This window comes from Etheostoma spectabile, chromosome 20 (genome assembly GCF_008692095.1).
Source record: "Etheostoma spectabile isolate EspeVRDwgs_2016 chromosome 20, UIUC_Espe_1.0, whole genome shotgun sequence".
NCBI lineage: Eukaryota > Metazoa > Chordata > Actinopteri > Perciformes > Percidae > Etheostoma > Etheostoma spectabile.
The window spans coordinates 234429-251518 of NC_045752.1; the positions used below are offsets into that span (position 1 = coordinate 234429).

At 40.4% G+C, this 17090-nt stretch overlaps 1 protein-coding gene across 11 annotated transcripts in view; it reads right to left on the bottom strand.

The window, feature by feature from the left end:
- Nucleotides 1–17090, bottom strand: part of smoc1 (SPARC related modular calcium binding 1) — a 78065-nt gene that overhangs the window by 48246 nt on the left and 12729 nt on the right. For all 11 annotated transcript variants that reach the window (XM_032500757.1, XM_032500755.1, XM_032500753.1 and 8 more), the window contains exons 2-5: nucleotides 7600–7765; nucleotides 6407–6490; nucleotides 2960–3072; nucleotides 2285–2384 (exon numbers count right to left, since the gene is read on the bottom strand). In XM_032500757.1, coding sequence (XP_032356648.1) covers nucleotides 2285–2384; nucleotides 2960–3072; nucleotides 6407–6490; nucleotides 7600–7765 — 463 coding nt within the window. The remainder of the gene's footprint in view (nucleotides 1–2284; nucleotides 2385–2959; nucleotides 3073–6406; nucleotides 6491–7599; nucleotides 7766–17090) is intronic.

Genomic DNA, 17090 nt, shown 5'->3' on the forward strand with positions numbered 1-17090 from the left:
AATCTGATATCATTTTAAAAAACTAACTGAGAAAACACTGGAGAATCCTTTTGCAATTATGTAAGCACATAATGTAATTTGAAAACTGCTGACCGGGTTAAAAAAACAATGCAACTGACCTCAGCTGGTATTCTGTCTACAATGGAGTGCAATGGAAATTTCTAAGTGACCCCAAACTTTTGACCGGTAGTGTATATCAAAGAAAAGAAAAAGGAACTTGAACCAGAATGCATTTTTGCTTGAAAAATTACTGAAACAATTAATAAAGGATCAAAATAGTTGGCAGTTACGTTCTTTCGATCAACTAATAGATCAATTTATGGGAAGCCAGTGTCTTAATGGGCTCTTGATGGGCAATTTAAAAAAAAAAATGATTTTAACAAAACAATATTTTTTCAAAATAATTGAATTTTAATATAATCGCTGCAATCAGTGGATTGATTTACAGAGCCACAAAGTAGTGAGTAAATCGGTTTGAAACTTTGGCATATATTTAATTCAAGTCTGGTGACTACATTTTTTCCACTGACCTATACATAATGGATGCACATTGCTGGAATAAGGTCTAAAATCCAGCGCAGACGTCCTTCCGCTAGTGCTGACTTGTGCTGATGAGATTGGTCTGGCAATGCGAGACTAACCGGTCGCAAGCCATCGTAACAGTGGTGACCTCTGAAGGAAAGGAGAGCTGCAGAATCCAACATGGAAGAAGCTCTCATTATCCTTGCTCTGCTGAACTTTAATCTGTACAAGCAGCATGCTCCAGTCAGAAGATGGTACAACGAACTGTGTTAACTTGCTGTCCAGTTAGCAACAGAGACCGCAAGTAGTTACTCTGCCATGAAGCCTCCAGCGCCATCTTTTTCAAGTGGACACACAACAGAATTTGCTGTGCCACTTTCTGGTGTGACAGTACACTTAGACACACCAGATAGATTTAGAAAATCATGAACGAGCTGCCTGGCTGTTTTCCCCTAATACCAGAACACAGCGGAGTCCTGTTGTGCACAGAAGAGTCATTCTCTAGATGAATTGTTTTGTCACAAAAAAGAAGCTTTATCTACAGAAACACAACAATTGTAATAAAAAAGATAACTTGACTCTGAACTTCTGCTATGCCTTAGTGTAGTATGCATTCATAAAATGGCATAAGCGGCGCAGTTTTCTTGTTGAATATGGATATGTAACCATGATCCATTTGTTAAATGTACTGATTCTAGCCAAAGTAATGAAACTCAGCAGGTGCCAAGGAGAACCATACAGGTGATTAGTGGCAAACGTGGGAAATACAGAGAAAAGAGAAGGCAGAAAATATTGTGGCAGAGAGAGTACGATAAGGAAATTGAGAGAGGAAAAGACCGAGAGAGAGCGGGAAGCCTCTTGCCGTATGTTGAGCAGCTTCAGAGGGGCATGCGACCGCTCTCACCACTCTCTCCACACAAAATTTGCACCATATGCTCTAGTGGCTGTGCCATTATCTGTCTGTATTATCTTCTGAGGGAGAATGATGGTGATTATCATAAAGTGTTCCCATCCAAGATGAGTGTGCAGAGCCGTGCTCCCTCTCTCCTCTGAGAGCAGTTAGTTGAGGGGGAGGGAGGGCTGGGAGGCCCCTGGATGTATGGCCATTAGCCTTCTCGTTGACCTTGCACCTGCTCTACGCCTCATGACATGTAGTACACATGTGCCCAAAGTATGGCGAGACAGAGCCTCTTTAACTGTAACCCAAAGGCTGTGTTCACTCTTTATCTTCATCAGCAAAGTCATTTATTTCAGATGTAGGGTCAGTTCACTGACAATTTACTCAATTTAAGTTCTACCGTGAATGTACTATATACTTTCTTCTTCAATCTTCTCTTTGATAAGAAAATAAAGGCTATGAATCAAATGTTCTTGTGATTGTTTTTGAAGAATGAAAAAAAAGTCCAACTCCTGAAGTTACAGAGAGTTATTTGGCTCAAACCCCAGAGACTTCCAAGCACTCTTGGCTCCAAGATCCTACAAATGCTCCATCTCCGCCCTAATAAAGAATTGTCGGGAAACATTCAACCCATCTACTGGAGCTTTAGTCATACAACCTGTTAAACATTACTCTGAAGTTGAGCTGCCCTGGTTGCACAAATAACTAAGACTCTAATCACTAATGTGCACAGAACTAAAAGCAGGACAGATGCGGGCTGTGTTGCAAGCCTTGTACGGGACAAACGTTTTAGGATTCTTTGGAAAAACTCCGGGCGTTTCATTCACAGGTTGCCAGAATGGTTCCCCCCGCCGCCCCCAGTACCTGAACACACCGGGGTCCTGTTGTGCACAGAGGAGCCACTCACTGGCTTGCCGTCACTGGTGACACACCAGCAGTAACCTGTCAAAGTATGGCACTGGACCTGCAGAGACAAAAAGGTAAACCACACAAATAGCTTTGTAATGTACAATTGTTGTTAGGGGAAATACATTAAAAGCGGAAGAGTACAATCAAATGTTTCTGTCTGCGACGTGAAACTGATCTCTTGGAGGATGTGAATAGGGCTGGGTATTATTGTTCAAAGGTTTTCGATTACCTGTACAGATACTAATATTGGGATTTTGATACCGGTTCCAGCTCCGACTAGGGGAGCCTCTGTGTAACGTAGTGTTTTTCCTGTGGTTCTTTTCGACGTGTACTGTTAAACAGCCAATCAGCAGCTTTGTTAGATCTTGGTAGAAGCGTGCTACATGCTTATTGGCTCACTGACGCTGAAGAGATTTAATCCTTGGGTATTGCCATTTGGTATTGAATGACGAGGCATTTGTCAATACTCAATACTAAGGAGGCAATTCAGTCGGTGCCTTAAAAGTATCTAATTCTCTACCCAGCCCTAGATGGGAAGGAGATGGTTCACAACAACTTGAGAGAAAGCGAAAGTAAGAGCAGAGTGAAAAGCATGAAGAGGAAAAATATATGTGGAGTAGCAAGACAGACCTGTGCAAATGTTCCATCCTCGTTGCATTCTGGGATAAACATGGTGTCCTGAGGTCTCCTGCCTTGCTCCAGGGCCTGGTTCCTCTCAACGCGACACTTGGACTGACCTGCATCTGTAACAAATGGAAAACGGCCAAAGCCCTGCCTGTCAGACACTGTGTTATTGTCCTCCACACTGGTACTGGAGTATTCCCTTTTTTCTTCAAAAGCGCCGTCTGACATTTAAGTGCATCGCTTTAGGGTACCTTTTTAAAGAGATGTACAGTAAGAAGAGCATTATTCACTTTCTGCACTTTTTTGTATTCTGTCATTTATGTTCTGTATTTCCAACCAAATCCAAGGGTAACTTTGTTTTTTTTCCAACCTGTTTTTGAGTGACTCTTTAGAACAAGAATCTTTAGCATTGGTCAAGTTTTAAGCGAGAATGCTATGACCAGCAGCAAGGGCTGCAATGTAATGCAAATTAGCATTTTCAACTTTGACCACTAAAAGCGCTGTTTCTGCCACTGACAGGCTCATATTGGTATTGTAGGGAAAGGATCCCTACAGAGAGAGAGCTTTTTTTGAAAGGGTAAAATCATCTTTGTTTTTTGCTAAACCCACCAGACTCAATTTAAATAAACAACACTTTTAGTGTGTATAGAGCCAACGTATTTTCACATGTAAATTGGGAAACTTAGTGTTTGTTTTAACCACAACTAGAAGCTGTGATGGTTGGGAAAGTGGAATGACAAACCAAAATGGTTCTCATAGGTTTTATTTTGTGTCTGTTGACTTTGAACAGAGTGTATTTTGCAATGATAAAATTACTGTTTATTTACATTGAGTTTGGTGGTTTGGCGATAGCGATATTATGCACAAAAAAAAGGAACTTATTCTTTAACAGAAAGTCTATCTCTGTGGGAATCCGTAATGTTGTCAGACACTTGGAACAATGATCTGAGCAAGTCAAACAAGCACTTTTGTGGATGTAAGTTGAAGGTGCACATTTGCCCTAGAATTTAGAAGAATTGTAGCATGTTTTACGGCTGCCGACTGGACCGATGTCAAAGATGGTTAAAAAACTGAAGTTACCCTTTAATGCATTGCTTAACTTGTGTTGTCTTCCCGTCAACCATGAAAAAACAAAGCGTTTTTTTCACATTATTGTCACTTTTTCAAAGTTGTGGGTGCTTTTTTTAATGTTTTTGGTGTTTTTCCCCAAAGGTTTTGGATATTTTTAATGTTTAATGACTTTTTTTAAAACTGAAAACGGGTCAATTTGACCCAAGACAACATGAGGGTTAAGGCCACCTTTTTGATAGATGCACAGTAAGAAGAGCATTATTCTTTCACTTTTTGCACTGTTTTTGGTTCATCAGAAAAAGATGTCAGTAGACATGAGTTTTATTTCCAACCTTAAGGCTATTTTTCTTTCGTGATGACGAGCAGTTTTTAAGCACAGGGCAAGCTGCAACCAATTCTTACAAACATTTTGCACGGCGGATGCATTAAGCCCAGACAAGTCAAAGACTTTTTATTACGCTGTTCCATTGATGCTAAAACAACACATTTCTCGACGCTGACCAGTACCAGTGCCAGAGGCGGGCGTTGAGCACCACATTGTTAGCACTGAGGAGTGATATTTTGAAATGTCAGTGGAAACTGAGCCTGTGTTCCTGCAGCTCTGATGAGCCAGACCTTGCTCTCAGAGGACACAGATGGATGTAGCGGAAAGGTCAGACACTGAAGTGGGCTCCACAACCGCTGGTCACTGGTTCAAAAAAATCCCGTCAGCACCTACTGTTTTTATTGCACTCCTACAGAGTCCAGCTTCATGTTCAACTGTTCGTGTGTACACATTTGCACCGGGGAGCTGACCACTGCGACCGCAGTTCTCCACTTTTGGCAAACATTCTCCACTGGAGAAATACAAGTTTAATAAAACTTGTGTCTGGACCTGAAAGGAGACAGACATGTTGTCTCCTCCCGAGTCAAAGGCCGACGGAGCCAGAACTGGGTGATGAAGTCACAGAGAAGGACAGACACGGTTGCATGAATTTATTAACGTGGACTTGGACAAAGAGTACATTTCACGATAGAAACCAGTCTCATTAGACATTGGACAAGCGAAAACAGTACAATGTCCCACTGAAGACCCCAACAAATCATTGGAACAGGTCTGATTTGTGGAGATGTTAGCAGTTTGTTGCTCTTGTATTTCCATGAGCTTGTCTGTGCTTGTTAGTTGTGACAGGGCAGCAAAGTATGCACATCCAAAGGTTTGTTTCTTTGTTGTATTTATGTTGAAATAGATATCCTGACGGAAACGAACATTACTTTCTCCTCGTCATGTAATGAGCTGATATGTGTTGATTCTACCCGGGTTGTAAATAATACACACACCGGCCCGCCTGTTGCAGTGGTGGAATGTAACTGTACTCAAGTACTGTACTTAAGTACAAATGTGAGGTACTTGTACTTTACATGAGTATTTTATTTTCATGCCATTCTCAACTATTTCTTCAGAGAGAAATATTGTACTTTTTACTCCACTAGATTCCTCTGACAGCTACCTGACAGCTATTTAGTTACCTTATACATTAGGATTTGTGTACACAGAACACATGTAGTTTATGAAATACAGTGTTTTGTTATAAACTAACACCAACACCCAACAATATAAAGATCAATATATCCAGCTGGATGGATTCGCTGATTGCTTTAACTTTTATACTTTAAGTACATTTTCCTGATGATACTTACACACTCCTACTTAAGTAACATTTTCAAAGCATAACTTTTACTTTTACAGAGTATTTCTTTACAGAGTGGTATTAGTACTTTTACCTAAGTACAGGATCTGAATACTTCTTCCACCACTGGCCTGTTGTAATAACAATAGCTGTGGGTGTGTGTGTGGGTGTGTGCAATACAGCCCTGCAACGTTTGTCCAGCACTCCTTTCTTTGGCACACAGCTGATATTATGAAACAAAACCGTATTACCATACAGAGGGAACAAAATCCACTCCAAAAATGGATTTGGTTGGGAAGGCTGTTTTCCTAATAAAAAAAAAAAAAAAACCTTGACTCTAGACCTATCAATCTCTGCTGCTGTTGAGTGGCTGGCATACAGACACCGAGGAGCTGTGTGATTCCGGTCTGTAAAAACGTACACGCTTACAGAGAGGCAGAACATGAAAGACATTCTTCTGTACAGTTGCACTTTTCCCCCCCCCCCGTACTCCCTGGTGGCCTCAACATCTCAACAGGAGAGCGCTGTATTCTTTAGCTTTCTACGTTTACAATATACTCTTAGACGGGAGATCAGGTTACAATTAGGTATAAAATTATTTCAGCATTTTTGGCGTCGGTTTTTGGCAAAACAGAACAATCTGCAATCTCCTCATAATCCCTCCCTCTTTGTAGTACTGTTGGTCAAATTCCGGTGTGTTTAGTGTCCTCACCTTTGAGCTCCAGGTCTCTGGCCTCAGATGTGGATGTTGGTGCTGGAGCCACCGGCAGCTGATCGATTTTCACCCAGTTTTTACCTGAAACACAAAAACGTCACGCAAAGCTCTGTGGAGTCACGTCATGGTTAAAGCATACTAAAGATAAATACTTTAGCCCATTAACTCCATGTGGCTTTGATACTTTACAGTACTGTTGCTTTTGTTGTATCAAAAATGAAAAATCTGAAGTTGGACTGCACTTCACTGGAAGTTGTTTTATTCCTGCACAGATGTTTTGGACGTCCTCAGCATGCTAACTGGCAAATCATATTGTATATGTTATATGTTTTTAGGCCGATATCCTGCAGAACCTTCCCAGACACCCTGGAGGCAGGAGCGAGCAATATGGCAATATATGTATTTATATATACCATGTAGCTATCCCTTTAATATCTGTGGATGTATTAGACCATGTGGAAAAATGTTGCAAATCAGTGTGCAGGACTGCATTAATGTGAATATTGGATTTTTATACAGTTCATTAATCAATGTGATGATGGATTAACCAAAACCACCCGTTCCTTGTCTGGTTATTTAGTCAAATTGTTTCTCATATACTGCAGCTGTAAGCACAGACTGTTGAGTAAACCCTCGTCGGTGCATTCATGGAAACTCCAGTAACTTCCAGCGCCAGCTGCTGACAAGAATTGTGAAGGAATAAGTAGCTTGTAACTATTATTCCATCGATCTGTTGCTTATTTCCTCAGTTAATGGATTAGTTGTTTGCTCAGAAGTAAAAAAATGTGGATCAGTGTTTCCCAAAACCCAAGAAGACCTCCTCAATGTCTTGTTTTGTTCACAACTCAACAATATTACTGTCACAGACAAGTGAAGAACCTCGAACGTATTCACATTTAAGAAGCTGGAATCAGAGAATTTAGTCTTTTTTTCAAACCGATTAATTGATTATCAAAACAGTTGACGATGCTTATAATAGTTTACAGCTAATCGATTAATCTTTGCAGCTCTAGAAATGGGTCAACATGCAAACATCCACTTGATGAAAGGGTTTAGTTTCTTGCGTTAAAAAGTGTCAGAAGGCTCAAAAGAGTTCCCTTGATTGCACCCTGACAGATTTCTTCATTGCAAAAAAGAAAGGTTTTGAGTCTCTTCAAGAACACAGAGTGTAACCAGAGTTGAGGTCTCACCTCGACACCGGCCGCGGTGTGCCAGTGTCAGGGTTTTGTCTTTGCAGCGCGCCCTCTGCAGTTCACAGCCGGTCTCATAGCTCCGGCCGTCCGAGCCGCACACTGGCTTCCCCTGCGTCCGCGGGCAGATGACCCCGCAGTGACTGTCTCTGTCCCCAATCAGCCACTGCAATCAAAACAACAGATGCAAACTCAGATTATTGAGCTTTGTTCTCAATTCTTGCAAAGTCGGTTTCTTCTTGGCTCCTTTCCCTTCTTTCTAGTATCACTGTGTTGGAACAAAGGCTGCATTCAGCTGGATCGGAGTTTACGCCAAACTAACGTACAAATCGGTCTCATTTTGCTCCAAACATTTCTTTGTTTCTCAAACACTTGATGGCTGCTGCCTTTCTTAGTTTGGGCTACTGTAAAGAGGGTGTGAGCACCTCTGCACTGAAGCTCAGCCTAGAGACTAATTTATCTAATCGATGTTGGGCTGAAGACAAGTCAAACCTTGATTGCATTCCAAATGAGCCGAACCACATTGGGAGCAATGGGAATCCTTCTCCCTCTTTACTCATGATCTATTAGTGAGTCTACTCCACTGTTGGACGATGGCCTTCTCTCTGACAGCAGTAATGGTTCTTGGCTTTGCAGCTGCTTCAAAATATTTAAATATATTTAGGGTCTAAAGGATGTCAGGCGAGCCCAAACTTTGCCAAATAGATTGAGTTGTGGGTCTGTGAGGGGAGAGAGTAGGTGTGCATTGAGCAGCCCCAGAATTCTCTGCTGCTCAGCAGCGTACCTGAGCCAGCTCTCGTTACAACATTTTTTGGAGAAAAAAAACACTCTTGATAAGATCTTCAATACCTCATAAGTGATGATCAAACTTTGTGGCTGCTCAAACACCACTGATTTCTAAAATCAGGCTATTGCCAAGTAGGAAACTGGATGTGAAAACCTTTCTCAAATGCATTTTTAACCCAAAGTCTCTTAAGCTTAATCACCAGAGTGCTGGTTGGAGCTCTAAAATCTGACACATGGGATCTCATTTAGGGCAGGTATGGAGGGAAGAAGGTGGTGGAAAATGACACGCGGCCAGAAACCCCCCAAAAAAAGGTACAGTTTCCATCCTTCACTTGCCAACTCCTATCAGACGATCTTTTCAAAACGATCCGCAGGAGAAGTGCATGTGCGGAGCTTGCATGTATACAAGCACAATTTAATTCTCCCCCTGCCGCCTTGACTCCAAAAGAATTTCAAACTATTTTGAATAACAGCACAATTGTTGCTTGGAGACCGATTTTCACCATACATATTAAGAGCAATGCGGCAGACCTGAACAAAGCGTGGATGGTAACAAAGCCAAACCACTGATGTCATGAATGAGCTGGTGTACAACTGGATCCCACATACACATGAATCACCAGGAGCTTTCATCTAACATGCACTAAAAAGATTAACTGCATGGCAGTGTGTTTTTCATCCTAGCCTTTGCTATCCTATTATTATTATTAATATTATTATTATTATTATGATAAAGAAGTCAGGCTGCTCCAGAATCTGTCACAGCCATCCTCTCTAAATTATTAGCTTCTCCACCCATTCTGCCCCGCTAGACTGCCAATAAAATCATACTTTAAGTAACCGCCTCCGACACCTTTTTCCTGGCCAATTTGACTTCATAGACAGTTGACACTCACACTAATCTCATACAATCTGCTCTTACACCAGCGGACTGTTTTACTTTTACTGTATGTTGCACATTATAAATTAGCAAAACTATTTTGTTATTTTAAACAAAAGGCACGGCAAAAAAAATAAATAAATAAAAGCACCCTACAGCCATAGTAGACACAGCAGTTTGAACTGAAGGCTAAGGTATAATGGTTACCATGTCCACCATGTTAGTTTAGCGTGTTAGCATGCTAACATTTGCTAATTAAACTAAATTTACAGCTGAGGGTGAAGGGAATGCAGTTATTTTGGCAGGTGTTTGGTATTGGACGAATTCAGATTTTGACCTGCTGTTTAAGGCATCACCAAACTTATAATTCATCTTGAGAAGGACACAGATGACATTACCAAATTTCATTGCATCTCATCCAATTACTGTTGAGCTATTTCACTCGAAGCCACAAACGTGAACCTCGGGGTGGCGTAGATCAGGCAAAATCATCCTCCTGGGAATATGTCTCTACAAAGGTTTGTGCCAATCCGTCCTGTAGCTTTTGAGATATTTTAGTGGGCCGACAGACTGACCATCCCTCGAGCCTCTCAGCACACTCCTGCTACTTACATTTTATAATCTTTGTCATATTCTGGCTACTATCTCTCTCTCTCTCTCTCCTCTCTCTCTCTCTCTCTCTCTCACCGGAGGTTAAACTTGTTAGAGCACAAATTGTGGTGAAGAAAATGAGACACAGGTCAGAAAATAATCCATTTACAATCTTTTGTGGGTTTTTTACTTCACTGATACCAGAGTAGCTGCCAGCACTGACAGTTATTACGGTCATAAACATTCATTTTAAATACACGCAATTTCATTAAAGGAAAAAAAAAAAACGAGTTCCAAATTCATCAAGTGAAAAATCTGTCCAATGCAAATGAACTGGTTTGGATCATTTTCATCATATTAGTGAAGCGAATGGCCTTTTCCTGGCATGTTTAATACTGAAGCAAATTTCACCCCACAGGCCAGATTTACAGAAACACAACATTAGGAAGTAGGGCCGAGCAAGTTATCAATATTCTATCGCTATATGAGACTATATATCGTGTTAGATTTTGGATATCATAATATGGTAATCCAGGTCTTTTCCTAGTTTTAAAGACTACATTACAGTAAAGTGATGCAGTTTTATGAACTTACCAGAGTGTTACCAGACTGTTCCAGCTGTTCGATTATTTACCTTTAGCCACTTTACACATTAAGGATGATTATTTATCTAAAATGTCATTGTGAGAATATTAAGTGAAAGCACCAATTGTCAACACTACAATATCGCTGCAATATCTATATATAGAATATTGCGATATTTGATTTTCTCCGTATCGCCCAGCCCTATTACTAGGTGAAGTTTTTTTTTTCCTGTAGATAAATTATTAGGGGTGGGAATGTCGTTTGATTCCGATTCGATTCTAAACTGATTATTGATGCGTCTCAATGCAACTATTTTTTGATGAACATTCCCATGCATGATTTTTAAAATTATACATGTAAATCTGAGTTATTTAGATTTTGACATATGCAGTATTTGTCACACACAAGTTGTAATGAAACGTTTTGTCTCCTCGGGTTTTGTTTTGTAATTATCCCATGCTTAAACCTTAAACATGCTGAGTCAGCTTCTTTCACAGTGATCTTCCATGTCAGAGGCTCAGTCATGAAACATGAGGTGGTCAGATGTAATGGTCAGATGTAATGTGATGAACAGCCTTCATGTGTTTTGTCTAATTATTTTTTGTATGTCTTATTAGATCCTGTGTATATCTATAAAACTTTTTTTTTCTTTAGACTATTTTTGTGTTTTTTTCTCCACTCTTGCCTAATCTCCAAGTTGCTGTCCATTATCCCGTCCTCTTTCAGTCACTCTGTTTTCTGATTTGTACTTGTCTGGAGACTTTTTAAATAAAAAACACGATTAACTTCTCTACGTTGAGCATCGAATCGTTCTAGAGAGAATCGAGATGCATCTAAGAATCGATTATTATTTGTCCCACCCCTATAATTTATCATGGTATTTATCAAGGCTGTCAGCCCAGACAGACACTCCATTATCTGTAAAGAGCAACAACAACAAAAGAGATTGGACTTTTCCTGAAATAGAAAAAGATACCGGAGCTCCAGTACCAGATAGAATCAAGAGATGTTTAAGAAAGCGTCCTGAAAAAGGAGTATCACAGCTTTAATCCCCACATGAAACGATATATCTGTTCAAATATCCGAGTTCTGAGCGCAGAGAGACTTGGCTGCTTCAACTCCACCAGTGAAATATTGGTACTTCTCATAAAGTGATAAAAACAAAACTCGCGTGACAAGGTGAAAGGATATTTAAACAAACAGGAATACTACTTCAGAGGATACAGTGGGACACGAATCCAACTCGCCTCCATGTAACATTATGTCTACAACAAGGCGGACACTTAATCTGATCTCAGCCATGACATCTCTTGTCGACCGGCTCAGAGTGAAACTAAATCATGATGTGATGTGACTCTTTATGAGAAAGTGCAGATAGGGAGGAAAACATAGCACATCTTTTCATTTTTAACTGGCGTGTCCTCCTCTTGGCTTCGGTGAAGGACAGGGATAATTCAGTAGTCTTGGGGGGGAAAAAGGTATCTGCATTGTATTGGTACTAATAAATGTAAAGTAGGTATAAGAAAAGAAGAAAGTCGTTGCATGTTTCCTTCACAGCAGAAGTGGTTAAAAGGACTGAGTAATGTGGATGGTCTACGTGATGAAGTGTTCAATCAGTAAATCTGTATCCAAAGCAAGTTATTCCACAAAAAAAGAAGTGATTTTTCCGACCACTCATTCAGGTTAAGAGCCAGTCTGGCCTTAAGTCTGGCCTCTGCCCACAGACGGACCTGTCCTCCCCATCCCTGACTTACAGCCTTAATGGGATCAGCCCCTCTACCTCCACTCTCATAATAAACATTCAATCCCAGGTTTTGAGGCGGCAATGTCCAGTAAGTGGAAATCAACACCCCCTACCAAGTCTCCCACATGTAGTCATTTCTTAGTCATGCTGTCCCACCCACAGACTCGTCTCAGCCCGTAAAGGTGGAACCAGAGACTCTGAGAAAAGACGTTTCCCAATTTATGGTCGGGAGTTGAAAAAAGAAAATTAAAAGTACTCTCAAGCGTACTTACATACTGACAGAAACAATAGTTATTATTCAATACAACTATTCTGACAGATTGCTTAAAAGACAGCTCAACACGTGTGGTAAAGTTGCTGGTTACAGTTTCATAAAGAGCACACAAAATGCAGGAAGATTTATAACACGTACTCCAATAAAAAATAAAACACAAATATAACACTGTTATTTGTGACACAAGTGTCGGAATAAGATTGACACCATCATATCTGCCAGTTTAATATGAAGCTGGAGCCAGCAGCCGGTTAGCTTAGCATAAAAAATATATATACTGAAAATGTTCACAGATTATCACGTTATATCTCAGCTGTTCAATCCATACAAAACCAGAAGTGTGAAAACAATGTGCTGGACAATATCTTGGGAAAGTTGTCATTTCACTTTTTTTTCTATGGATTAAACTGACTGGACATTAAGAGTTAAATATTGAGCTTTCGAGGTGCTTGTTATTGTTTTTACCTTTGGACAGAGTCGAGCAAACGGTTTCCCCCCCTGTTTCCAGTCTTGGAAACAGTCTTCCACTCTATGCTAAGCTAGTAGCTAGCTGTAGAATCATATTTAACAGACAAGTATAAGAGTGGTATGTCTTTTCTTTTGATCCAACTCGTCAAAAAGTGGATAAGTGTGTGGAACTATTCCTGCTAATGGCAATTGGATAAATGTGTGTGTATGTAGAGCCCATAATTCCTTGTGCCTATCCATACTTACTAAAGGACTGTTTCAGATTAAAACAGCTGAAGCAAAACCTAGAGCCCGACCGATATATTTGCGGGCTGATATTATTGGCCGATATTAGGCATTTATAATGGCCGATTTAAAAAAAAAAATGTAGAGTGCCCTCTGGTGGAAAAACTATGCAACACCAAACCTCATAACATGGATTACCGTCTGTTTTTATTTTATGAATCATTTATAACGACAAATAAATGATTCTCATAAAGTAATATTTTTAAAATAAAAACGGACAGTCAACCATGTTGGCGTTGCATAGTTTGTCCACTAGAGGACACTTTACAACGTCCCTGTTGGCAACACTGATTCTTTTTTTTTTATTTATTGTTCAAGGACTATTTTATATCTTAATTTGTATTTTATACTTATTATCAGAACTTTAAAATATTTTGATGTTCCTTCTGTTCTGTAACTACAAAAAACTAATGTTAGGGAAATCTGTTTATGTTTTGTTACACGTTTCTGGATTTTTACAAATATATGCATATATCGGAATATCAGATTTTTAAACAACAAAATATTTGTATCAATATCGGCCTTAAAAATCCTTTATCATTCGGCCCTAGCAAAAACCTCTAAATTAATGGGAGAAAACTAATTGCAGCCTCCTTGAGAGAATATCTAATAGCCGACGGACGTTACACTACAAACCCTAATCTAATCTAATCTGGGACTCAGACTCTCTGCACTGTATCCCAGACACCTCTCAGGTCCGATCCAGTCTTCTTACAGTTTCTATGGCACCGCTGTTCTACATGAGTTCTTCACTTCTACTAAATGTGCACGTGGTTCCCATTTGAATCCTGCCGAAACACAGCAAGTGACACTGAGCCTGGTTTACATGGTATCTGAAAAACAACTCTGTTAACCAGCGGGGACAACCAGATGGGTGAGGTTTGTCTTTTTGCACCACACAAAGCAGTTTGCAGCCAATCAGCCAGGCATTTGACAACATGCTTACACTTCTCTGGGGTTTCCAGCTTACCAAATTCTATCTAAGTATCCTGATGTGGTAAACCCCACCGATCTGGCATCTTAAAGAGGTTACAACAAAACGCTACGAGTGATTTTCAGTTACTATCTGACCCAGGTCTGTTTGACAGCAATCAGCTGCTACAGTATAAGCCAGGATGACGGGACCTGGCATTATCTCCTGAGGGAACACAGCCCCTCCTGTTAGGCGGATAATGGCTGGGGTTGAGGCCCGCCCGGCGTCCCCTAATCAAAACCAAACAAACCCATCTAAATTAAACAGACTAACGTGTAACAGGAGCTATTGCTGGATCTGCCGAGGAACACGCGCTGCTCAAAATAACATTAATTAACTAAACCTGTGGGGACAGAACTTGCTCCTAATACCTTCCTGCAGATCATTATGCAACGTTTTACATCATAGTGCAGGCAGCACATCAAAGATTTAGAGAGAGGCCAAAGTATTGAAGTATTGAATGCACCCCTGAGGCAAAAATCTCCCTTTAACAACCGTTCAGAGGACCTTTCTATAATTTCCAAATGGTATAACCTAAAGAATTGCTGATTATCTTTAATGAACAGAGGGACAGTTTAGATATAAAGATTGTGAGGACATGTCCTCCTCTGTCTTCTTGGCCCGCCAAAGAGATGAAGTCAGATGAGTTAAAGTTAAAACACCAGACGAGTTACACGATGGTTTGGTAGGGATATCTTGACCGGGAAACAATGAGCACTGAGATTCTCACATTTAACAAGCCAAAATCCCCCTACACACACACACACACACACACACACACACACACACACACACAACACACTCATAAAATAAGTGAAATGCAACCCCCATTGTGCAACAGTTGAAGCACTAGCTGTGTAGTGGTCTTTTTTACCGTCACTGGCAGGGAATCTGTTCCAGCCCTAGCCACAGCAGTGGAGCAAAAAGAAAGAATATGATTAGAAATACCGGTAATCATTTTTATAAATGCACGCTTAAAGGGCTGACAGGGGAAAAGGCAGGCTTTGAGAAACCGAACAAAAGGTAGTATATAAACAAAACTTTGGATTACGTCTCCTACAGTAAATGCAATTACGTTCAACTTTCCAACTGGCTCATTGTGCGCAGGGTAAAGCTCATTGGACATTGGACAGATTTTCATTATGAAAGCCAACATATAACGCAATATAAAAAGTAGAACCCATTTTCACCTATCTTACACTTAACAACTTGTCTTTAGAAGGAAACAGGCTTGCTTAAATTTAGCTTAACAACATGTTAGCTGATTTATATCCCAGACACACCAGAGCAGATGGGAATAAGTAAAGTGCAGACAAATACAAGGCTGTTAAAAAATAAGGAAACACAACAAACTTTTTTCTGTATGTGTCTTAAATTGCACCTCATAGATTTAGCTTTGTGTTCCTGTAACATTGCCAGACTCACGATGGACAGTTGTTTTTTTTAAATGCCCAAATTCTGTGCTGCAGAACCATTCATTGTGCTTTTTATTCCATGCATTCTTTCCTTGTCAAAACCTACCTCCTACATTACCCACAATGCAACTTGTTCTGTCAGAGATTCAGGTGTGTTTTGCCAGTGGCGGCCATTGCGCTCTATAATAACCACCATATTGCAGCCTGTTCTGCCTCCAGTTCTACATAGCAGCAACATACCCAGAGGATTTTCTCAGTGCATGCACGTTAACACTGCAGCAAAATTACGAACACATCTTCCTTTTTTAAGAATGACTTCAGTGCTAACTCCAAGTCTTCCAGAGTCACGAAAATGGGTATGGCTACAGCCTGGAGTCCTCCCGTCTCCTTCCCTTTCAATTCAATTCAATTTTATTTATAGTATCAATTCATAACAAGAGTTATCTCAAGACACTTTACAGATAGAGTAGGTCTAGACCACACTCCAGAATTTACAAGGACCCAACAGTTCTAGTAGTTTACTCCAGAGCAAGCAACAGTGCGACAGTGGCGAGGAAAAACTTCCTTTAAGGTAGAAACCTCGAACAGACCCAGACTCTTGGTAGGTGGTGTCTGACGGCCCGGTTGGGGTTAGTGGAAATAACAAAAATAGAAAAAATAGTAGTAGTTTGTAGCAGTTCTTTGTAGTAGTTCATGGTATAGCAGGGCACTGTGCGGCATTACAAGGCACAGCAGGACGTAGCAGATGAACATGGCACCGCAGAACGTGTAGCAGGACCCTTTATGACCTGAAACTACTTTTGTTGCCACTAAGGGGCGTTGAGATTTCTAGGCTACCTATACAGTGTTTCTAGTGTCATGTTCGAACCCAAACCGCAGACCGTTGCTGTGTGTCTTCCCCCCTTTCCCGTCCATCTGCTCTAATAGAAAAAAAGCATAAGAAAGCATAGAAGACAAGAATTGTTCATGCTTAGATGATTTCATTAGATGAATTATAAAAACTCTAGCATTAAAGAAAGATGAAGAGCGTCTGGTAAACTCATTTCTTTTGGACTCCACCACTCCAGATTAACTTCATTTCCTTTCTAACTCCACAACTCCAGATTAACTTTACGTTCAAACTTGTAGTCTTCAGCCCCAACCCAACATCACTCGAGGCAACATATCAGACTTTGCGTTAGTGTTAACGTGCAAGCACTGAGAAAATACTCAGGCTGCAATATGGTGGTTATTATAGAGCGCAATGGTCCAAATTTGAGATTTTTCTCATGATTGTTTAACTCCATTTAGTCAAAACTCTTTAGTTGGAGAAGCCCACTGTAATGATAACCCTCTCCACTTTGTTCTTACATGGGTCAAACTGAAGCTGACTTGATATCACAAGGGATGTCTAATTCAGATCCTGTGTAGCGGAAAACAATGTCTGTTCGATTTAACTAACAGGAACATGCTCCTTGACATCACATTCCTTCACCATTCACAGATGGAGA